This window comes from Asparagus officinalis, chromosome 3, assembly GCF_001876935.1.
Source record: "Asparagus officinalis chromosome 3, Aspof.V1, whole genome shotgun sequence".
Taxonomy (NCBI): Eukaryota; Viridiplantae; Streptophyta; class Magnoliopsida; order Asparagales; family Asparagaceae; genus Asparagus; species Asparagus officinalis.
In genome coordinates this window covers 97,079,649-97,105,145 of record NC_033796.1, presented here as the reverse complement: position 1 = coordinate 97,105,145, position 25,497 = coordinate 97,079,649, and the positions used below count along the sequence as shown (strand labels likewise).

At 39.9% G+C, this 25,497-nt stretch overlaps 1 protein-coding gene across 1 annotated transcript; it reads right to left on the bottom strand.

Moving 5' to 3' along the window:
- Positions 11,225–11,560, bottom strand: LOC109835462 (uncharacterized mitochondrial protein AtMg00810-like). The gene has a single exon (XM_020403442.1). The coding sequence runs from the start codon at positions 11,558–11,560 to the stop codon at positions 11,225–11,227; it is 336 nt and encodes a 111-aa protein (XP_020259031.1).

Here is a 25,497-nt window from a genome sequence, read left to right as displayed (position 1 = left end):
CTTGGTCCGATTGCTCAGGAGAAGGTTGGGCTTGGTCCGATTGCTCAGGTTGATCCTGCCTACTTTGTTCTTCAGCTTTGATCCTGGCAATAATCTTTTGAGCTTGTTCACCTTGAGAGATTAGTTGTCTCCAAGAACGACATTCTGCAACTCCGATTCGGGCTAGGATGTCGGTCTGCAAGTTGTGTCGACAGGTCTCTACTAAAGTAGACCGTGTCATACCTGACGAACACCGAAGAGCCATGGTTCGGAACCTTTTGACGAAGGCTTTGACGGATTCCCTCTTCTTCTGCTTAGTGGCGAGAAGGGTATGGATGGAAACTTCTGTATCCTCTTCAAAAAATCTTGACAGGAAGAGTCTCTCTAAATCTGCCCACCTTTGGATACATCCGGCAGGTAGTTTCCTAAACCATTCAAAGGCAACTCCCTTAAGAGTGCCAATGAACAATCGAGCCAGTATAGCATCGTTTGATATTACATTCCCAGTCTGTGACTTGAAATGATAAATATGTTGGTTCGGTGATCCCGTGCCGTCAAAAGTTTGTAGCGTCGGGACTTCAAATTTTAGAGGATAAGGGGCTGCATCCCATTCGGTAGGATAGGGTCTGACAACTCCCTCGTCTTGGAGCTCGCTTCTGTTGGCCATGGCATTGAGGCGGGCTTCCAATTCTTCCATTTTGGCAGACTGGAGATTATACTCGTTCTCAGTCTCTATTCCTTCATCAGAGGAAGATTCCAGGTTATGGGCTTCTTGGTCAGAAGCCGTGTCATCAACCATCTTTCCCTTCCCTTTGCTTGTGTGAGGTCGGGATGAAGACGTTTTTTCTCTCCGGGAAGATTCTTGCCTGGGTGGCGAATATGTCTTCTGAGATTTGGCCTTGTTTGCGACGATTTGAGTCAACAGGGCCATGAGTTCATTGATGGCCTCTTGCTGAGATTTGATCATGGCCTCCTGCTCATCAAGTCTCTTCGTGAGATCTTCATGGTTTCCCGTCATATAAGCGGGGCTCTCATGTTCAATAAAAAAGCTTGATGAGTGGGACTCTGCAATGGCTGAGTGTTCATCATTAGAATTGGTTCCCCTGGCTTACCTCTGATAGTTGACAGGGGGAATGGCTCCTGTTCGCGTCCGAGTGCATCGGTAAACTCCTTCAAACTCGTTAGTGATTTCTCTGACAGTCAGCGAACGACTTGTCTCAGAGTCATCGGAACTAGGACCTGAGGCTTTCCCTCTGCCGATCACATTGATAGTGACCTCAGGATATTCGGTCTCTGGAGACTTCTTCCTGTGCGAACGTCGTTGTTGGTTAGACAAAGCAACGTCCGTTAATTGGTCGAACACCAATGGTTTGGCCACATATGAGCAGCATTGATATCCCGAGAGGACCATAGGAGTCAGCCGTTCACATTGGAATGAACGAATGACTTGCTGCATCGGTCTTTCTCTCGATATGAACTCTCTCAAATCTGTTGTAAAGATTCGAGGAGAATTACTCACTGATCGTGAGGTTTGAACTGGAACCCCCAGTCCATGATTGGACAGGACTGGCTCTTGGTGAATATGGATCTAGTTGAGATACCTTGAATCCATAAACTTCTTATATCCGCCCCTCAATCTAGTCGCGCTACGCAGAGTATTCGGGGGTCTCGCTGCCCGGTCAGCGAGCCGGGGGTCCAGGGGGCGGTGCGCCCCTGGCCAGGGGGTTCGGGGGGGATGGAATACCCCCCGGCGGGGTTCGGGGCAGCGCCCCGAAGCTCCATGGTATATACCAGGTTATGTATTGGATTTGGAACTTGAGATGCGAAGGTCGCGTTTGGCACTTGAAACGCGAGGTCCGCATTTTGGTTTGGCAACATGAGGGTCGCGTTCTTTATTGTCGACGCGAGGGTCGTGCTTTGACTGGGAAACGCGAAGTTGAAGTTCGCGTTAAACGAAGGCTTGAGGTCCGCGTTTTGGCTGTAAAACGCGCCATTGAGGGCCGCGTTCAGTCTGGTTCTCGCGAAGCTCATGTTTGGGCTCATAAATACGATGCTTACGTTCTAAAGTAGAAACGCGGAGCTCAGGGTCGCGTTTAAGCTCATGAACACGAAGTTCGCGTTGGTTGGAGGATCAATTTTCTCGGAGTTGTGCTCGTCGCTGAGACCTTCTTTTTCGACGAGCAGCGCTCTTCTTGGCCTGTTTTAAGGCTTTTGCAGGGGCATCATCGACGTTGATTGGATCTATCTCCGTCGTAGGCCTTTTACCACCCATGACACGTCATGTTGATGCGGGTGTGGAGTTTTCAACTCGTTGAACGAGTTTGGCAAAGGCAGAGCCCAGTCCTTCAGAGGAGGGGCTGTTTAATAAATTTTGGCCAAAGGAGAGGACTTTCTTCGGCACTCCAGTAATAGTTGGAGATTTAGTCGCCTTGGAGACTTTGTGGATCTTGCGCATAGCCTTGGGGCTAAGGGATCCGGAGGAGAGAGCCTCCTCGAACTTGGCTTGATCGAACTCGATGATCAGAGTTTTAACGGTTGTTCCAATAAGCATGACGTCGGATTGCGCCACCACTTCTTCGTCAGAGAAGCTCTTCCCCAGCGGAGTCACCATCTTTTGTTTGTTAAAAAAAATTACAATAAAGAGAATGAAAGAAACTTGACTTGTATTCCTTCGATCCCGGTTATAATTTGATTACAAAAGAGAGGAGAATGAATTTGATTCTCCCCTTTGTTTAAAACTGGGTTCTTCTCGGTAGCGATGGAGTGCTTCCTTTGATTGCTTGCGTCGAATTTGCTCTCCGTTGACGATCCGACCGTCTTGATTCACTAGAACGATGTCTTCTCCTTACGATTTGACGTTGTGGAGAACTTGCGTGGCAAGTTTAAAACTCTTGATGAGTTGATAACTCTGATCGAGTTTGAACTCTTGAAAAAGAGTTGATTTGAACCGAAAGTTCGGTTGATAATCCAAGGATAAAAGTTGTTGCTCAAGGATGCTTAAAGATCTCCTTGTTGCTAAGTTTCTCTCCAGCCGATCTCATCAAAATCCTGCCCAAGGATCTCTTCTGTTGCTGCCAAACCGAAAGCCAAATCCCCTCTGCTCGACCCCTGAACTGAATTGATTTTTAGTTATTTATAGAGGATTAAGGGGGTGTAACTACCCCTTAAATCACTCCTAAGTGGGGTGTAACCGCCCTCCAATCATGGAAAACAGTTTTAGAATTGTTCACGGGTTTAAGGGGTGTAATTCCCTCTAAAATGGCTCCATAACAGGGTGTAACCGTCCCCATTAAGTGGAGATACGATTTTAAAACCGTTCAGGTTCTGTTTGAACCAGTCAAACACAAAAACGCGGGTCTGACCCTAGCATTTTGATGTTGCAACGCAGGTTCGACTCTGGCGTTTTGATGTTGCAACGTGGGTCCGACCCCAGCGTTTTAATATTCCAACGTGGGTCCGACCCCAGCGTTTTAATGTTGACACACGGGGAAGACCTCCGTGTTTTGGTGTTGATGCGCAGGGATGACCTCTGCGTTTTGGTCTTAGAGCGCGGTGATGAGTTCCGCGTCTTGCTTTGGAGAGATTATCAACAAGTAATCTCTTTTGTCATAGCGTTTGCAAAGATCATTGTCTTGTAATCTTCGTCTTGGCTCCTTGAGAATATGAGAGTCGTCAGATTGTAACTCCCGATGTTGATTGTGAATGCTGTTGAACTAGAGCTCTCATCGGTTGTCGTGAAGGTCGTCAGATTGTAACCTTCAGCGATCTGCGTGAAAGTCTTCAAATTGTAGCCTTCTGGAAGTCATCAGATTATAACTTTCATCATTGGTGTTTGATGGGGGATAAGCTATCTATTGTGATTTTTAGATAACCTACAATAGAAGTAGTAGAAGAGCCTGATCCTCATCTTCTACAGTCACATCGATGTCCTTCAGATCCGATATTATCCTATCGAAGTTGTTGATGTATTCCTGGATTGATGAGCCCTCCTCCATCTTATAAGTATACAATTTGGATTTAAAATAGATCCGGTTCATTAGACTCTTCATCATGAATGTGCTTTCTAACTTCGACCACAAGCTCGCAGTCGTTTCCTCTCCATCTACCAAGAAAGCTATATCCCTTTCAAGGCAAAGGATAATCGACGCCCGTGCTTTCAGATCCAGCTCCTCCCAATCCTCATCAGACATATCCTTATGCTTCTTCTCTTTTCCAGCCAAAGCCTTGTGTAATTTTTGATAAATCAACGAGTTTTTTATCTGCATCCTCCAATAGGAAAAATCGTTCTTTTCATTGAATTTTTCAATCTCGTACTTTCCATTGAATTTTTTAATCTCGTACTTTCCAATTTTAACTATTATGCTAGTTGACGACATCCTCCGCTTGTATTAATAAATCCCCTTCTCTCAAGAAATTGCCGAGCAGCACTTCAAACCAGAAGCTACACCACTCCCAATCTGATTAACAGCCCTGATACCAATTGTTGGGCGCAGGGTCACGCCCTCACGCCGCGAAAGTGATATAACCCGAGAGAAAGCGCTAGTTTTTATTTTCACAAAAGCTCAAGCCAACCTCTATATTCCCGTTTCACAAAGGAAACAAGAATAGAAAGTAAAATATCTCAACAAAGTGAAATATACACTCTTCCCCTCATCAGTTCTAGGACTGACTTGTCGAGGGAACCTACAAGCAATAGCCAACACCTAGAAAACAGTAAAGACACGAGATTTACGTGGTTCGACAAACTTGCCTACGTCCACGGGAGGGGTGAGGGGAGATTTCACTATGAGGAGAACACCGACGACTTGTACAACCCACAAGCTCGTTACAAAGAAAGAAGCTTTGATTTTTACTCAAAAGAAATTGACCTCTCTCTTGTAAAATCTCTCTAAAGCTCTCACATTTCTCCTCAAGATCTCAGATTTGAAAACTCTTTAGCCGCCACCAAAAAAAACTCTCTATTTTTCCTCTGCAGCCAAAAAACAAAGCCCTTGTATTTTTCTCTTTCTCTGCGTTTTCCCCTGCTACGGCCGAAAAAAAAACTCTGCAGTTTTTCCCACGCACAAAAAATCTAGCCGACATGTTTATATTTATAGTTGAGAATATGTGGGTGGGCCTTCTCTTCGTGGGCCTTCTTAGGTTCGTTCACAGTTTGTTAACTGTTAAGTTCACAATTTGGTATTGCGAAAAACTATGGTGATATGAAAAAATAAGGGTGCAATATTCTGTTTGGGTGCATCCATCTTTTAAGAAATAAATGGTGTGATTGTTGCAGTATTTTATGTTTAGAGTAATATGAAATATGCATTAACCAATTATGTGTTACCTCTGTTTTCATGTTATTCAAGAAACTAGATGCCACTAAGGGCCCTAAATCTTACAATTTTTGCATGAGCATAGAAAATCTCTAGGATAGGAGTTCAGATTTCATTGCAGTATTAGACGTTTTGCAAACCTTCATGAACTATTTTTATTGAGAAATACCACAAGTTTTTAAGTCTGCAGAAAAACACTACATATTATCAGAAAATTACCGTAATGGCATTAATGATAATATTGTTTCTACTACCCGTAATAGTCAAGAACTTTTTGAGAGGGGGGGAGAGTATAATATGAATATGAAGTATATAAAGGCAAAATGTCCAAATTTGTCGTGCGCATATCCTATTTTAACTTATACTAATGTTTTTCAGTTTCAGTCATGACAGTTTATTGAAAAAAAATTGTGATATATTTTGTGGAAAACCGATAACTCTTGAAAAAGAGTTGATTTGAACCGAAAGTTCGGTTGATAATCCAAGGATAAAAGTTGTTGCTCAAGGATGCTTAAAGATCTCCTTGTTGCTAAGTTTCTCTCCAGCCGATCTCATCAAAATCCTGCCCAAGGATCTCTTCTGTTGCTGCCAAACCGAAAGCCAAATCCCCTCTGCTCGACCCCTGAACTGAATTGATTTTTAGTTATTTATAGAGGATTAAGGGGGTGTAACTACCCCTTAAATCACTCCTAAGTGGGGTGTAACCGCCCTCCAATCATGGAAAACAGTTTTAGAATTGTTCACGGGTTTAAGGGGTGTAATTCCCTCTAAAATGGCTCCATAACAGGGTGTAACCGTCCCCATTAAGTGGAGATACGATTTTAAAACCGTTCAGGTTCTGTTTGAACCAGTCAAACACAAAAACGCGGGTCTGACCCTAGCATTTTGATGTTGCAACGCAGGTTCGACTCTGGCGTTTTGATGTTGCAACGTGGGTCCGACCCCAGCGTTTTAATATTCCAACGTGGGTCCGACCCCAGCGTTTTAATGTTGACACACGGGGAGGACCTCCGCGTTTTGGTGTTGATACACGGGGAGGACCTCCGTGTTTTGGTCTTAGAGCGCGGTGATGAGTTCCGCGTCTTGCTTTGGAGAGATTATCAACAAGTAATCTCTTTTGTCATAGCGTTGCAAAGATCATTGTCTTGTAATCTTCGTCTTGGCTCCTTGAGAATATGAGAGTCGTCAGATTGTAACTCCCGATGTTGATTGTGAATGCTGTTGAACTAGAGCTCTCATCGGTTGTCGTGAAGGTCGTCAGATTGTAACCTTCAGCGATCTGCGTGAAAGTCTTCAAATTGTAGCCTTCTGGAAGTCATCAGATTATAACTTTCATCATTGGTGTTTGATGGGGGATAAGCTATCTATTGTGATTTTTAGATAACCTACAATAGAAGTAGTAGAAGAGCCTGATCCTCATCTTCTACAGTCACATCGATGTCCTTCAGATCCGATATTATCCTATCGAAGTTGTTGATGTATTCCTGGATTGATGAGCCCTCCTCCATCTTATAAGTATACAATTTGGATTTAAAATAGATCCGGTTCATTAGACTCTTCATCATGAATGTGCTTTCTAACTTCGACCACAAGCTCGCAGTCGTTTCCTCTCCATCTACCAAGAAAGCTATATCCCTTTCAAGGCAAAGGATAATCGACGCCCGTGCTTTCAGATCCAGCTCCTCCCAATCCTCATCAGACATATCCTTATGCTTCTTCTCTTTTCCAGCCAAAGCCTTGTGTAATTTTTGATAAATCAACGAGTTTTTTATCTGCATCCTCCAATAGGAAAAATCGTTCTTTTCATTGAATTTTTCAATCTCGTACTTTCCATTGAATTTTTTAATCTCGTACTTTCCAATTTTAACTATTATGCTAGTTGACGACATCCTCCGCTTGTATTAATAAATCCCCTTCTCTCAAGAAATTGCCGAGCAGCACTTCAAACCAGAAGCTACACCACTCCCAATCTGATTAACAGCCCTGATACCAATTGTTGGGCGCAGGGTCACGCCCTCACGCCGCGAAAGTGATATAACCCGAGAGAAAGCGCTAGTTTTTATTTTCACAAAAGCTCAAGCCAACCTCTATATTCCCGTTTCACAAAGGAAACAAGAATAGAAAGTAAAATATCTCAACAAAGTGAAATATACACTCTTCCCCTCATCAGTTCTAGGACTGACTTGTCGAGGGAACCTACAAGCAATAGCCAACACCTAGAAAACAGTAAAGACACGAGATTTACGTGGTTCGACAAACTTGCCTACGTCCACGGGAGGGGTGAGGGGAGATTTCACTATGAGGAGAACACCGACGACTTGTACAACCCACAAGCTCGTTACAAAGAAAGAAGCTTTGATTTTTACTCAAAAGAAATTGACCTCTCTCTTGTAAAATCTCTCTAAAGCTCTCACATTTCTCCTCAAGATCTCAGATTTGAAAACTCTTTAGCCGCCACCAAAAAAAACTCTCTATTTTTCCTCTGCAGCCAAAAAACAAAGCCCTTGTATTTTTCTCTTTCTCTGCGTTTTCCCCTGCTACGGCCGAAAAAAAAACTCTGCAGTTTTTCCCACGCACAAAAAATCTAGCCGACATGTTTATATTTATAGTTGAGAATATGTGGGTGGGCCTTCTCTTCGTGGGCCTTCTTAGGTTCGTTCACAGTTTGTTAACTGTTAAGTTCACAATTTGGTATTGCGAAAAACTATGGTGATATGAAAAAATAAGGGTGCAATATTCTGTTTGGGTGCATCCATCTTTTAAGAAATAAATGGTGTGATTGTTGCAGTATTTTATGTTTAGAGTAATATGAAATATGCATTAACCAATTATGTGTTACCTCTGTTTTCATGTTATTCAAGAAACTAGATGCCACTAAGGGCCCTAAATCTTACAATTTTTGCATGAGCATAGAAAATCTCTAGGATAGGAGTTCAGATTTCATTGCAGTATTAGACGTTTTGCAAACCTTCATGAACTATTTTTATTGAGAAATACCACAAGTTTTTAAGTCTGCAGAAAAACACTACATATTATCAGAAAATTACCGTAATGGCATTAATGATAATATTGTTTCTACTACCCGTAATAGTCAAGAACTTTTTGAGAGGGGGGGAGAGTATAATATGAATATGAAGTATATAAAGGCAAAATGTCCAAATTTGTCGTGCGCATATCCTATTTTAACTTATACTAATGTTTTTCAGTTTCAGTCATGACAGTTTATTGAAAAAAAATTGTGATATATTTTGTGGAAAACCGATAATAATTCATGGTAAATATATGAAAATTCCCCTATTGATAATTAAAAGGTGAACTGTGATGTGTTCACTTCGAAGAGTCAATGAAGCTTGCACGGTGGAGAGTTTGACATCCATGAATATTTGCAGCCGCTAAGGGGTCGGAGGCTGCAGCCATTGCTGGATCCAAGTCCCATTTTTGGCCTCAGCTGATGCTGCAGGTGATGATGGTTTATACAACTAAACTATTAATAAGCTTGTGGTTTTGAGGCTTTTTTTGTTTTGTTATAAATATATAACAAGCTACATAACGAAAAGGTAACACATCAACATGCATGGACCTAAACTGATTGATACAATTGTTCCTTGTTTCAAATTAGGCTTAGATTATACCGTACGTCCAACTAGAACTTATATGATATAAAATCTAGTAACTGCTGTCAGTAATGTGTTAACTAGGTAAATTTATATACTGACATTAATTATATTACTTATGATAGCTTGAGATACCTTATTCAGAGAATTAACACCTGAAACTAAGTAAACACCAAAGCAAGACAAATTGAACAATGACTACGTACAGTAATCAACATTGGCATCTGAATTAATTTGAATGAGAAAAATGCTCAGCAGCTAAAGCCCTAATATTGACCATTTTCACTCAACCTGCTCAGGTTTACACAGAGCTCTCTTCTCCCACAACTTTGCAACTTTTTACCTCCATCAGCTCAAGGTTTTAAATATTGAATGTCGGAGAAATATCAGACGGTCAAATTTCATATCAGATTGTAGATATTTGGAATATGTGGTGAATATTGGAGCGCTATACCGGATGATGTGCATGTATATTAATATGATGTCCTAAAATGTAATTTTAACATACTTAATAAATCTAAGCAAATGAAATGTTTATAAAATATGTTTAGGATCACTAATCAATCTTTTAAATCAAATAAAAGTCCAAAATGTCACTTGATATATTGGGAAAATCATGATACTTGCCAAAAATTGCCAAGAGCGGTATACTGTTTTGTGACAAACCATATAAAAAGACATATCGGCCATATCGAGGGTATATCGTCCAAAAAATTTTAAAAAGCGATGAGGGAATATTTAGACCATATCATTATGCAGAAAGCCTTATGGAAGGATTTATTGTCCGATATATCAGACCATGTCCGGAATATTTAAAACAATGCATCAGCTCTTGTGTCATCTTGCTAACGCTATCACAAGGAACCCAATGGCCATCTTTGCAACTTCATTTAACTCTCTCCCTTCTCCCTTTAGCTTTCTTATCGCTCTCCATCAATTCCTCTAATGCAGCCTTCACCTCTTAGCCTCTTCATTACATCAAAATCTAATGACATTGCATGGAAACAAATGTTCTGTTAATTTTCTAGGCACCATATGATGATCACAATGTTCACAAGAAATATTGACCGAGATATTGAAACTTCAATAGTTTAATTTTGAAACTGACCATTATGTTATATAATACTTCAAGAGTAAAATGATGTCTACCAGAAATATTTACGCGAGAGCTTTTCAAACAGTGTATATTAACTAGATTTTGTTTCTTATAGCTTGCATATCATACATCTTTTTCTTAGGATTTTATATAAAGTGCATAAAATGTATGTAAAGTCTCCATAAATAAAGCTGTCGACGATCATAAGAAAAGTGAAAAACTAACATCTCTCCAATATCTTCGTTATGGTTTGATCGGGTTAGAATTCAAAATCTTGGTAGACTTGAGGATTTGAGTCATTTTGATTGTTACACATGCATGTATGAGCATGATAACATGCATGCACGTAAGATGACGTGACACACATAATCATAATGTTTACATTCAATCCATTTAGTTACCGGACCATGTAAACAGTGAAGATTTCAAACAAGATCAACATGTTGACTTTTAAGTTTACGAACTTAGAACTCTCCCAAATGAAGACAAAGAACTTACTTTTATTTCTTTATTTTATTTTTTTTGATAAAACAAGGATTACAAATTTACAATAGCCCTTTATATAGGCTTAAAAAACAAAACGTATAGGCATACCAATAGTCACAAATTAAACTCCTCTTTTAATGTCATAAAGATAAAATATCATAAAGGAGTGAGTAACTCTTATTCTTCCATAACCTATGTCTCTTCCCCTTCTAAACTTATGATCCTTGCACTTTAAAAACATTAACCTCATTATTTCTAAAATTTTAATTTGATATTCCAACACGCCCCTTCAAATCAAAATGTCTTTATGCCAAGCATGTCTCTTAGCCTCATGAAAGTTTTACCTGATAATGGCTTGGTGAATATGTCTGCTACTTGTTCAATGGTGTGATAATGCTTCAGTTCAACGGTTTTTTACTTTACATGGTCTCTGAGAAAATGAAACTGTATTCTATGTGTTTGCTCCTCCCATGATGTACTGGGTTCTTTGCAAGCTGGATAGCTGATTTGTTATCCATAAAAATTATGGTCGAGTCTTCTTGTGGATGATCCAACTCCTTTAATATGTTTCGCAACCAAATTGCTTCACATACTGTGAATACAGCCGCCACATACTCTGCTTCACATGAAGATAAGGCCACAACTCCTTGCTTCTTTGAGGTCTATGAAAATGCAGTTGATCCAAGATAGAAGACATAGCCTGTGGTGCTTTTCCTCTCATGTTGGTCACCTCCCTAGTCACTATCTGAGTAACCAGCTAGTTGTGTATTTTTATCATATGCATAGAAGAGACCCAGGTTGAGTGTACCTTTGATATACCTTAGTATCCTCTTCGCAACTAGCCAGTGAGACTCCTTCAGTGTCTCCATATAGCGACTCACAAGTCCGACTCCATAAGTAATATTAGGCCTTGTGATCGTCAAGTATCTCAGGCTGCCAACTAGACTTTTGAAAAGAGTTGAATCCATGAAACGTCCGTCTTCTTCTTTTGAGAGCTTTATTTCGATGGCTACTGGGGTGTTCACAGTATTGCATTTATTCATCTTGAACTTCTCTAAGATCTTCTTCATGTACTTCTTCTATGATATAAAAATCCCCTCTTGTTGTTGCTTCACTTTAATGCCAAGAAAATAGGACATCAATCTGTTGTCCGTCATATCAAATTCATTGAACATTGCCACCTTGAATTCAGCAAGCATCTCGGTACTGCTTCCTGTGTACAATAAATCATCAATATAAAGACAAATTATTAGAAATTCGCCCGTGGTGCCTGCTTTAAGCCATACAAGGCTTTCTTCAAATGATACACTTTGTCTTCTTGCCCTTTCACAAGAAAGCCTTTTGGTTGTTGTACGTACACCTCTTCCTCAAGAACGCCATTGGGGAATACTGACTTGACATCCAAATGATATATATTCCACCTGTGATGAGCTGCAAGTGAAATTAATAGTCTCACCGTATCTATTTGAGCAACCGGAGCAAAGACTTCTTCATAGTCGATGCCGTACTTTTGTTTGTAACCTTTCACTACAAGCCTCGCCTTGTACAAATCAACTTCACTATTTGATGTGCGCTTGATCTTGTACACTCAATTGACCCCTATTGCCTTGTGATTTTGTGGAAGTGTTGTCAACTCCCAAGTGTCGTTCTTTTAAATGGTGTGGATCTCCTCCTCCATTGCTGTCCATCAATAATCTTCTTTTACGGCTTCTTGGAATGTGTGAGGTTCATGATCAGCGTATAAGCAGAAGAGATTTGTCTCTCCATCTTCTTTTATCTGCTCATAGATCTTCCTGAGGCTTCTCATTTTGATGGGACCTTGTTACACGGTATATCCGCTGCTACTACCTTCCCTAGAAGATGGAGATCAACCTCTTGCAGGAGAGGGTGTAGAATATGGAGGAGATGGTGGTGTAGCTAGTGATGGTTCCTCATGTAGAGACTCATCAGGTTCATTCACCACGGACTGATCTTTGGTAGTCTCTTCATTGCTCCAATTCCATGCTTCTTCTTCATTGAAGACAATGTCTCTACTAACAACTAGTTTTTTGGTTAGTGGATTGTAGAGCTTGTATGCCTTCGACTCCTTGCTATATCCGATGAAAATACATTTTTCACCGTGATTGCCAAGCTTCTTCCTTTGGACTTCAGGTACTTGAGCATATGCAACACACCCAAAAATTTATAGGTGTGCCACACTAGGCGTGTAACTGCTCCATGCCTCTTGAGGTGTCTTGTTCTCCACTATCTTTGTGGGGCATCGGTTGAGCAAATAAGCTGAGCACGCCATGGCTTCTGCCCAAAACTGCTTTTGCAATCCTTTTTCTTTGAGCATGGTTCTTGTCATGTCAAGGATGGTCTTGTTCTTTCTTTATGTAATGTCATTTTGCTGTAGTGTGTAGGCAGTAGTAAACTGTCTCTTTATACCTTGCTCCCTGTAATATTCTTGAAACAGATTTGAGGTGTACTCACCACCTCGGTCAGATTGAAGAATTTTTAGCTTGTGGCCACTCTCTGCTTCAACTAAAACTTTAAAATGCTTGAATGTAGTAAAGGTAGCAGATTTTTCTTTAATAGTGTACACCCACAACTTTCTACTAAAGTCATCAATAAAGGTTATAAAATATTTATTACCTCCCAAAGAGACAGGATCGATCGGTCCGCAGATGTTAGTGTGAATAAGTTGCAATGGTGTCTTTGCTCTGCATGATTCTCCAATAGGAAAAGGAAGTCGTGTTTGCTTGCCAATTACACAACCTTCACAAATATGATTCGGTGGATCGATTGTTGGTAGAGCTCGTACCATGCCAGCTATAGACAGTCACTTCAAGCCGCTAAAGTTTAGATGGCCGAAGCGAAGATGCCACCTCCATGACTCACTCCCCATGAGTCCTTGAAAACACTTGTCGACTTTCGTGTTTAGATGCAAGGAAAACAGGCGGTTCCTTGTCTTCTTAACACAAGCTATGAGGCCTCCATTTGCATTTTTCAACCAAAGATGGTTGTTCTCCATATATATTTTGTATCCCTTTCCGAGTAATTGACCGATGTTAAGAATATTACTTTTCATATTAGGAATATAGTAAACATCGGAAATATACTCGGGCTTACCATCCTTTTGGTAGATTTTAATCTTCCCTTTGCCTTCAACCGTGAATCTTGAAGAATCTCTGAGGTTCACACTTCCATGAACTCCTTCTGCGAGTTCCATGAAAAGTTTTTTCTTCCCGCACATGTGGTTGCTAGAAACCGAGTCAAGGTACCAAGCATCATTCTCAATACTTAAATCATCATTAGCAAAAAGAAGCGTAGAGTTGTTACCCACATCATTTGTTGCTTCGGCAAGATTGGTTTGGTCTTCAGTTTTGTGCGAACAATCTGAAGCATAGTGCCCAAACTTGTGACAACTATAACACTGAACATACTTGTTGTTTCCACGCCTAGGTGTGGATCTTCCACGATTGCTTCATCATCGTCATCTAAAGCTTTGGGTCACTACTTGATTTTGAGTGGTTTGTTGTTGGGGACCACGTCCCTTACCTCTACCACGACCACGACCACGATCTCTACCTTATGAGCCTTGATTACTTAGAGTCAATGTTGAATCTAGTGCTTGTTCCAAAACTATGGAACTAGCCTTCTTTTGTGTTCGTTGTTCATGAACTTGGAGAGATCCCAAGTGCTCCTCTATTGAGATCTCCTACAAATTCTTTGACTCCTCAATTGCCGCCGCCACGTGCTCGAATTTTGATATGAGGGATTGAAGCAACTTCTCCATCACTCGGATGTCCTCCATCTTCTCTCTTTTTCTCCTCATTTTATTCACAATTAGAATTAATCGTGAATAATAATCAGAGATTTTTTCTTCATCTTTCATTTGAGCGGCTTCAAGATCGCCCCTCAAAGTTTGGAGGCGAATTTGCTTCACCCGCTCGACACCTTTGTAGATGGTAGCAAGGATTTCCCATGCTTCCTTTCTCATTGTTGCTTCGGCAACTCTCTCAAAGGTAGACTCGTCCAACCCTTGGTAGAGTAGAAAACAAGCCTTGCTATCCCTCTTTCTTTGCTCTCTGAGAGCCTTCTTCTCTTCGGCAGTGTAGGTGGCTTCTACTGCTGGTGTAGGTTTCGTGAACCCGTCAATGATCAGGTCCCACAACTCTTGAGAACCAAATAAGGCTCTCATTTGGATTGACCAACTCTCATAGTTATCTTTCGATAGTTTAGGCACTTGAGGATTGACAAGATAATTTGTGGTGGCCATGAGAAGAAGAGAGAATGGGAAAATTGGATCAAGTGGCTCTGATACCACTGTTGACTCTTAAGTTTAAATGGGAAAATTGGATCAAGTGGCTCTGATACCACTGTTGACTCTTAAGTTTACGAACTTAGAACTCTCTCAAATGAAGACAAAGAACTTTGGCTCTGATACCACTGTTGACTCTTAAGTTTACGAACTTAGAACTCTCTCAAATGAAGACAAAGAACTTACTTTTATTTCTTTAATTTTTTCTTGATAAAATAAGAATTGCAATAGCCCTTTATATAGGCTTAAAAAACAAAACGTATAGGCATACCAATAGTCCATAAATTAAACTCCTCTTTTAATGTCATAAAGATAAAATATTATAAAGGAATGAGTAACTCTTATTCTTCCATAACCTATGTCTCTTCCCCTTCTAAACATATGACCCTTGCACTTCTAAAACTCATGATATTAACCTCATTTATTCTAACATTTTAATTAGATATTCCAACACAGCCAAATACAAAAGTGTGGACCCTAATAAGGACATTTTCATCAATTGACATGACAATGGACTCATCATCAAACAGAGAGATACCACAAGATAGGCTAAGGGGAGATCATAAGACCCCAAGTAAAAACAAGCTTGGAATCTATCTCCTAGTTCGCTCAGTTGCGAGGATGGAGTGGGCTCGGCAGCGAGCTTAAGTTCACAGGAAGACTGCTGCTTGGTTCAGTCTTAGTCCACACCAGGTGCGAGTATCGAGAAAACAACAAAATGGAGATTGGCCAAACATGTCAGAGAACGCATCAGACAAATTCTGCCAAGAGATACGTGGTGCAGCTGTCTCGAATGTCTCTCAGCTACAGTGCACGGGGCCCACACATGGGATTTTTTAATCCCATGTGTGGGCCCCGTGCACTGTAGCTGAGAGAGGGGGTGTGGCACAAGGTGTGCCTGAGGGTGTGCCTGTAGTGCCACCCCTAGATTTATGCTCAATTCTGTTAAGTTCTGATAATGTTCTGAACCATGTCGCCTGACAGTACTATCAGCGAACCTCGCATCGCCATGTGCTTCACTTTTTTTCGATGATTGACTGCAGTTTTGCTGCATGTTTTGAATGGCAGCTGACACATCGTATGATTTTCTCCAAACCTGTGCGATATGAAGCTCGCACCAGCCAAGATTTTTGCATATAAACGGAGGCCCATATCTGACATTGAAAGGGCTCTTGCGTTTGCTCGGAATTTTGCTACCAGGTGCTCATAGTTTTTTCTCTGCTACGCTCGCTATATTGAGTTGAGAGGAGTGATGGACACTAAGAAATGTATTGTTATTATTTCTTTAGTGGTATAAACTCAATACTCTCTAATACAAGCACCCTCTACTACAAATTACTACACTCTTTTACAATCACTTACTATTTCCCTCTCTTTATTTCTCTCTTTGTTTTTCTCTCTCTTTCTCTTTCTTGCTAGTTAGAATGATTCTTTGATACTTGGATGTCTTACAAATCAAACTTAAGGGTATATATAAGCTTCTTATGAGGTAGGTATACACTATTAGGGGGTTGTCAATTACTATTGCATTGGTGGTTGAGTTAGGTGGGGGGGAGGAGAGAGCTGCTGACTTCAACACTCCACTCAGCAGCGACTTCTCTATCCACGAGTCCAAGCCGACTCCGAAATTCTGTAAACTTTGAAGTACTTAGCGCTTTGGTGAATATGTGAGCTATTTGTTCGTTTCTCCCAATTGACTTCATTACGATCTTCTCGCGAAGAAAGTGATGATGTACTTCGATGTGTTTTGTCCTAGCATGAAAAACTGGATTATTTATCAATCGTATTGCGAACTGATTATCGCAATGTAAAGCTACTGAATAGTCTGTGGACCGACATAGATCTCTCATTAACTGAAAAAGTCATGTGCTTTCCTGAGCTAGCTTCGCTACTGATCTGTACTCCGCCTCTGTAGTTGACAATTATACATGAGACCATAGTTAATTGTACCCTTAATGTACCTTAGGATCCTTCGGATTGCTTCTAAGTGAGGTTTCTTTGGCTTCTGCATGTATCAGCTCATGACACCAACCGCAAATGAAATATCTGGTCTTGTCATTGTTAGATAGATCAAGCTTCCAACTAGCTATCGATACATAGTTAGATCTTCCAAATCTTTTCCTTCATGTGTACACAGTCATAAATTTGTCTCCATCGGTGTTGAGATTGATTTGCAGTTGAACATCCCGTACTTGAGCAGCATGTCCTTCGCATATTTTTCTTTGCAAAGGAACAGTTCATCCTTCCTTCGATCGACCTCCTATCTGAGGAAATGTTTGAGCTCCCCGAGCTCCTTCATTTGAAACCTAACCTAGAGATTTTTCCTCGTTCTTTGGATTTCTGCTTCATCATCTCTAGTTAAGATTAAGTCATCCACATAGACCAACACGATTGCTAGCCTATTGCCAGTCTGTTTGACAAACATACTAGAATTTGTAGGAGAAAGAGAGTATCCACTTTAAATTAAGAACTCACCAATCTTGCCATACCAAGCTCTCGGAGCTTGCTTCAGTCCGTAGAGAGCTTTCTTTAGTTTGCAAACATATCTTTTCTTTTCCTTGCTCTCAAATCCGATGGGTTGCTCCATGTAAATCTCTTGATCCACCTCACCGTGTAGAAATGCATTCTTCATGTCCATCTGCCAAAGCTTCCAACTCTTGCTGACTGCTAGAGCTAGAAGAACTCGAACTGTTGTTATCTTGGCAACTGGACTGAATGTCTCGTCATAATCCAGTCCATACTATTGAGAGAATCCTCGATCCACCAAGCGTGCTTTGTATCTCTCAATCGACCCATTTGGTCGACTCTTGACTTTGTAAACTCATTTGCAGGAGACATGTTTGACATCTTTGGGCTTTGGCACTAACTCCCACGTTTGGTTTTATTGTAGAGTTTAAATTTCTTCCTCCATTGCTCATCTCCATTCAGCAATTTTGTATGCTTCCTCGAAGCTAGATGGCTCCTCCACATCTTCCATAATGGCAGTATTAACATACTTAGGATTCGGCTTTCTGGGTCTCATTGATCTTCAAAGTTGTTCAACTGGTTCTTGTTCGATATCCTCTATCTGGCTCGGGTGAACTTCTTATGGTGTTGTCTGATAAACACTAAGTTTTTATGGATTATTCTCCTTTAAGGATGTTAAAGAGCTTGATTATGTCTTCTCTGATTGTAAGTCTTCTTCTTGACTTTGCTTCCCCAACTTCCCTTGTAGCTGATCCTCCAGATCTTTAGAATCTGGTAGCGCAACTTCTTGTGAAGCCCACCAAAATGAGGCTTCGTTAAATACAACATTCCTTGATATATAGCATCGTTCGATAGTGGGATCACATCATCTCCATCCTTTTCTTTCACTGATATACCTAACATAAATACACCTCACAGTCTTTTTTGTCAAACTTGCTGCGAAGGTGATCAGGCAGGAGGACATAACATACGCAACCAAAAACTTAAAATGGCTTACGATTGAGTTGATATTTCACAACTTCTAAAATGTGATATGAACTCCAATTTTAGTTGTGGTAGCTGATTGATCACATGCGCCACAATCTTCATACACTCAACCCAAAAACGTCCTGGCACATTCTTGGTATGAAGCATGCTTCTGCAAATTTCGATGAGATGACGATTCTTTCTTTCGACCACGCTACTCTGATGCGGAGTATGATAATCATATTTTTATTACATTGTATACATGTATTATCTATTTAATTTAAATAAATATGTTACTAATAAATGTGTTTTATCTTAATTACAGGTTAATGAATAAAAGCCCAAAAAAACTCAATATCTCATCTCTCAAAAAGCCCAAGAGTCCAAGCCCATACACACAAGAGAAAATCAGCCAAATAACAAAATTACTAGGTATCAATACTAGTATTGATAGCCTTATTGATACTAGTATTGATACCCGTATTGATACTTGTATCAATACCAGTATTAATACCCGTATCGATACTAAGTTTACTGTTACGAACCATAGGCTGAAATTGATTAACTTGGAGATCAAGTTTAATCCAAGGGTTGATATTTGTTGTAATACACTATAAATAGGGGTAGAGAGTGAGGGGATGAGGGGTGTAAAATTTTTGTAGAAATTCTATTTGGAGAGGAGAGTCACTCTTAATTGAGAAGAACTTCTAATTTAGTAACTTTTTATTGTAATTAATAAAAGTTATTTTTTCACCTCTTCTTATTTTTCTTTTCTTCTCTTTGTTTGATGATGAAGATGAAGATGAAAATGAAGATCAAGTTGAAAGTTTGTTTCAAGAGGCTAAAACCCTCTTGCAATTTAAATTTTCCCCTTTATTTTTATTTCTTTTGTAGTAATTTTGTTTCTTCTTGCATTAGTAGTTTAGATTTACAGTAATGCCTTGTAGAGTAGATTTACATTCTTGTCTTTATTTTTTCATTATTGTCTTACACTTTTAGTTTGTAGAATAGATTTATTTTCTCGCATAATCTAGATTTTTGTACTTTTCTTTTACAACTTGGTTAGATTTATTTTTATGTTCATAATGTAAATTTTTTTGCTCTCATTTCTCTTCTTTGTAATCAGTTTTTACCATCACTCTTTTCTTTTATTCTTCTCAAGTATAGACATTTCTTATTTTTATTTCCTAAGATGTGGAACTAATTCTTGTAGGAACTCTAGAATTGTATGAAACTAGCCTAATTTCTTTTATAGGTTGTGAATTATTATCTTGCGCTTAAAATGATCATGTGTAGGATAATTAACTAGAAAACTAATTGGTAAAAGAAAAATTTGATAATCTATGTTTATCTTGAGTAGTTTGATAGGTTATGCTTATGAATTCTAGAATTACTATCTAGTTGTTGTTCTTTTCATGAATATTAATTTTTCTTAGATGATAATTTGATAATTTATGCTTTCCTTAAGTGGTTTGATAGTCTATGCTTAATAAATCGAAAGTAAAATGTGATACAAAGAGAATGCTTCATAATTTATTATTAAAATTATCTAGTGGATTCAATTCTACATCCCTCATATCTTTAATTGAATCCTCCATCTTTACTTTCTTGAATTTTCTCTTTGTTTTTGATTTTTTATTAATTACTTTCCTCCTTATTTTCTTTGATTTCCTTCTCTCCTCTCGACCTCATTTTATTTTTACTTGTATATAAGTAAAAGCCCGAAAATTTGAAAAAAAATATTTTTATATGGTAATAAATGAATTTTATTATATACAAGTCTGTTAACTTCGATCCATACTTGGGTCGGTCGACTGATCAGAAGGATCGATCGACCGATAGCTCTTCAGGATCTGGAGTTTGGGTCGGGTCGATTCGGGTCTGGTTAACGTCCATATAATATAATATATAATATATATATATATATATATACTATATAATATATATTTATATTATATATATATATATATATATCTATATATATATATATATATATATATATATATATATATAATATATATAGAAAAATTTATGCAACATTAAGTGCACCATCCGACTAAAGTTTCTAGACCAGATAAAAGTCCTCTCATATATGGCACGGATCTCTAGATATCATCAATGGATAGAAAACCTTGGTGTAATGGTCCAGCTTAAGTTAACATAAGTTCTCTCTCTCTCTCTCTCTCTCCTCTCTATTCTAATAATATATATATATATAATATATATATATATATAGTATATATAATATATATATATATATATATAAATATAGTATGATCTAGATATATAGTAGTATATACTATATAATATATATATAATAGTATATAGGATAGTATAGAGAGAGAGACGAGAGACGAGAGAGTACATATGAGGGAGTTTCCTCCTATGGAGCTGATGTGGCTTAATCTCAGCCACAGATCTGATTTTTATGTGTGTAGTGTTGCTGAGGAAATTTAGCACAAAAACCCAATTGTTGAAAAATGGTAGACAACTCATCACTCTCTTCTCTCTCTCTGTGTAAACTCCTTTCCCATCTCAATTTCTCTCTTATCACTCTCTTCTCTCATTCTCTCTTATCAGCCACCGCAACATTGACGACGCACTTCCTCCATCAAGTATCGGCCAACCCCTCTCTGCTACTCGACTTCGCCCTCTTCCAATGACGACGAACACCCTCGTCGACCTCCCCTTACCCTTTTGATCGGATCTGCTCAGAACCCATAGTGGAGCCTCGCCAACCTCCCCTTACCTTTCGTGTTCTGATCGGTTTTGTCCTTTTGCAAGCCATCTCTCGTTCACCCATCTCTCTCATTCACCCATCGCTCTACTCAACTCTATTGATTGTTGGGAGAGAGCTCAATGGACTCAGCTAAAGGAGGCCTCTGAGCGTGCTTTTCTTGCGTGGCCAACTACAGCCTCTGCTGGCTCCTCTACTTTTCATTCTATAGCCTTGGCAACGAGGTAAGAAGCTGCTAATTTTTTATGTGCATATTTTAGACATATGGTATATGAAAGTTATTATAATGAAAAGCTAATGATTTTCAATTTTGGCCAGCGAATGGCTCGAGCCAACAATCAGATGATAATTAATGTTGAAACAGATGATGTGCTACCCATTGGACTAAGTGAAAATTATACCCAAAATATTATGGATGTTGATGGTGAATTGCATACAACTCTTGTAGGCCCGAATGAGATGATTTTCATAGGAGAGACGCCATATGAGGGAAAAGAATTTGCTACATTAGAGGAGGCATACAACTATTACAATTCTTATGCAAAAAAATGGGTTTTGGAATCCGAAAGGAAATAGCCGATAAGTCAAGAAAGTCAAGAGAAACTATTTCTCAAGTTTTTGTTTGCAACAAGGCAGAGAGAAAATTGTTATCGGATAAGAGAGAGTGTGGGAAACTTGTCTATCGCCGTCCAGATACTAGAGTGGATTGTCCCGCAAGAATGAAGATTAAGTTGACTTCCTTCAATACATGGATTATCACGAAGTTTGAGGGAGAGCACCCAACCATCTATTATCGAGCCATGATAAAGTGTTTAATCATTATTCCTATAGGCAAAGTGTTAGCCCTTATGTTTTGATGATAATTTATAACCACCATTATCGGTACTAATTGCTTGTTGAGTGATATTATAGTTAATATGTATATCAAGCTTGTTAGTACCATATATGGAGGATTGGATGGAATATGAGCTACAACGTCAATATCTATAGGAGGTGGAGGCAATGTGATGAAGCAAATGTTAATCAAGAACAACATATACAAGTGAAAGCTTCATCAAATCAAAGCAATATCAAGACTCAAAGAAATGTTATTCTATGTGAGGATATTTGCTAGTTTATCTTTTCTCTCTAGTGCTAGATTATAGGCAAGTAGTTGAAGATTTCATTTGAAGCTATTCGGGATATCACACACACTTGCACACTTTAAAAACTTGTATTTTGGTTCTTTTGTTAAAATGATGTTTTTCATAAATCCGAGGACCTTTTTGCAAAATTCTTTTTCAAACAAGTTTGTCAAAATGATTATAAACTATTCCTAAAGTTTCATTTTTTTAGAATTTATCTGATATTTTTAAACATGTTTTTAAGTTCAGTTTCCTGTGCAACTCTTGTCTGTGCATGTTCAGTCGACTCATAAGTCGACTCACAAAGTGCAGCCTAGTTGTGATTTTTCTTCTGCTGAGTCGACTCATATAAGCCGACTCATTAGTCGACTCATAAGTCAACTCATAAGTCGACTTATCAGAGAGTCGTTGCATAGTAACGGCTAGTTTCAAAAAACCGGATTTTGTGGGATTTTGATGATTTCTTTGGGGTTTTGGCTGCTATTATTTTTCACTATAAATACCCAACTACCCCATTTATTTTTCCCACTAACTTTGTAAGAGAAAAATCAATTGTGTTTAATTCTTGAGTTAAAGAGCCTTAAGCTTTCAAAAATCCAATTCCTTGTTTTATACTTGCACATCCCACATCCATAGCTTCAAGTGCAATCTCTCTCCTTGTCATAGGGCTGTTGTAAGAGAGCAATTCTTTATTTGCTACCATTGATTGTGTGGTGATCTCGTGGAGATCAACTGTGTCGTGAGATCTCATGGAGATCAACTGTGTCGTGAGATCTCGTGGAGATCGCTGTGTAGAAGAAGTTTCGGCTTCCAAATCGGGTCGTGTAGTGGATTCTCTTCGAGAGTGGGGAGCGGGGACGTTGGCTAGAGAGCCAAACCTCGTGAACACATCGCGCGTCATTTGGACAACGATTTCTATCTTATCTCCTTTATTTTAGCATTATAGTTTGTGATGTTTGCTTGTCTTAATTTTTATTGCACAATTATTGTCTTAAGACCCTAATCACCCCCCCCTAGAGTTTAACAATTGGTATCAGAGCTTGGTCTCTATATTAATTTTTTATCTAATCACCTTAGAGAAAAGATCTTATGAAGGCTTCAATGAATGTGCATATGTTAGAAGGACAATCCACCACTAGACCCCCACTTTTCACCGGTAGTAATTTTACATATTGGAAAGCTAGGATGAGAATCTATCTCCGTTGCATTGACCTTTGTTTGCGTCGAAAATTGTTATATTCATTGCGGTATTCATTACAACTTCGGTCGTTACAATGAAAACAAAAAGATAATCTTTTTATAAGATCTTTACACAATGAAAATAAAAGTTACAACTCTCGTCAAAACAAACGCAGAGATCGTTTATCGGTCTTCTGCTTGCGTGGGATCTTTGCCTGTGCCGGGGTTTATCCGTGGACCACCTTAGATCTGGATCCGGTTGATGAAAAATTCGGCAGAGCTTCGTCTTCGCCGAGGAAGTATTTGATTTGAAGCGCTGAAATCGACCAAGCGAAATCAGGGCTCTTCTCGAGATTAAGACCAAGCCTAATCTCAAGGGACGGACGGGAACGGGCGTCGGATCTCTCGAACTCTCCTTCTTTATGCCGAAGAACCCGCCAAGATCTGTCAACCCCCGCAGAAATTCGTGCTCCTTTGACTCCACAATCCGGCAGCACCTCCTCGTCTTGATAATCAATCGCCCCTGAAAAATGGAGGCCTTTGACTCATATTTATAGACCCCGAATGCGGTTATTTGGATGAGAACAAGTGATTTGGCTCTATCTTCAGTTAACAACAGCCTAACCACGTTTGGGGATGATATCAGGTCAGTTAGAAACCTCTGGAACTGAAAAATCCTAAGAAAACCGTCAAAAAACCGAACATGGGTTGAAGTAGCGCGCGGGGGGCAAGTCTGACCCGCGCTTGCGCGGGTCGGATCAGTCCGACCCGCGCTTGCGCGGGTCGGACCAATCCGACCCGCACTTGCGCGGGTCGGATCAGTCCGACCCGCGCTTGCGCGGGTCGGACCAATCCGACCCGCACTTGCGCGGGTCGGATCAGTCCGACCCGCGTGCACGCGTTTGACCGACGCGCACGAGTTGGTTTGACGAATCTTCTTGACTCGCCCATTCATTGCTTCGAGTTTCGTGTGGGCTCTCGTAGACAATTTTAGACGCCTACAGATACCCCCTCCAAAGTGTTTCAGCCTCATTCTTTTATAGAGGAGTCTGAAACGCTTTGGATATGATGGATCCCCACCTTCAGTCGGTGTTAAAGGAGCTACAGATGGTTTCGATTCTTGACTTCTCCATATTTTAGCGTATTCTGTGTTTTATCAAATAGCTAAGATTTTCCCGGTACTGCGTTTATCGTCTGACCGTTATTGAAGCCTTGAACCGAATTTGGTGAATAGATTTTTGTTGATGTGTCACTGAGTTGGCTTTTGGATTAATCGCAACGCGTTGACCGGCGTTGACTTTAGGGTTTCGAATCGATCGATGTTGACTCTTCATCGCAACGCATTGACCGACGTTGACCTAGGGTTGTGCGTTGACCGGCGTTAACCCTAGGGTTTCGTGTTAACCTGAGGAGAACCAGTTTATACTCGGGTACTCCTGGGAGTTTCGGGAATCAGTTTAACCTCGTGTACCCGTCGGAGGTTGCCAGGTTATCCTTAAGAATTATTATCTGTAATATTCTCTAGGAACTTCCTGTCAAACGGGGAACGGTTTAGACTCATGTACCCGTCGGAGGTTGCCAGGTTATCCTTAAGAATTATTATTTGTAATATTCTCTAGGAACTTCCTGTCAAAATGGGGAACAGTTTAGACTCATGTAGCCATTGGAGTTCGGATTTCGAATATTCTGATAAAAGGCGAAAAATCACGAAATCACCCGAAATATAAAATGGGGTCTCGAGTATTCTGAAAATAGACGAAAATATCTTGAAATTATTTGGGAGATGAAATTGAACTCTGAACGTTCTAAATCTGACTGGAAATGCCGCTCAATTATCCGGGAAATGAGGTCGAACTCTGAACATTCCAAATATGATCAAAAATATCGTGAAATTGTCCGGGAGATGAGGTTAACCTTCGAAAATTTCAAAAACGGACGAAAACGGACGAAAATACAGCAAAAACGGGCCTTGAACTAGGTCTGACCCGCGTTCACGCGGGTCAGATGAATCCGACCCGCGTGATCGCGGGTCGGATTAATCCGACCCGCGAGCACGCGGGTCGGACACAAATCTGACCCGCGGAACGCGGGTCGGAGAGGGCTAAAAAGAAATCCGATTCTCTCTTTTGTTCTTCTTCCTTCTTCATCGGTCCCAGCTTTCCCTTCTCTCTAAAATTTCGGTTTCTTTTCTCCTTGAGTTCTAGCCATCCAAGAACTTCTTCTTCCTCACTG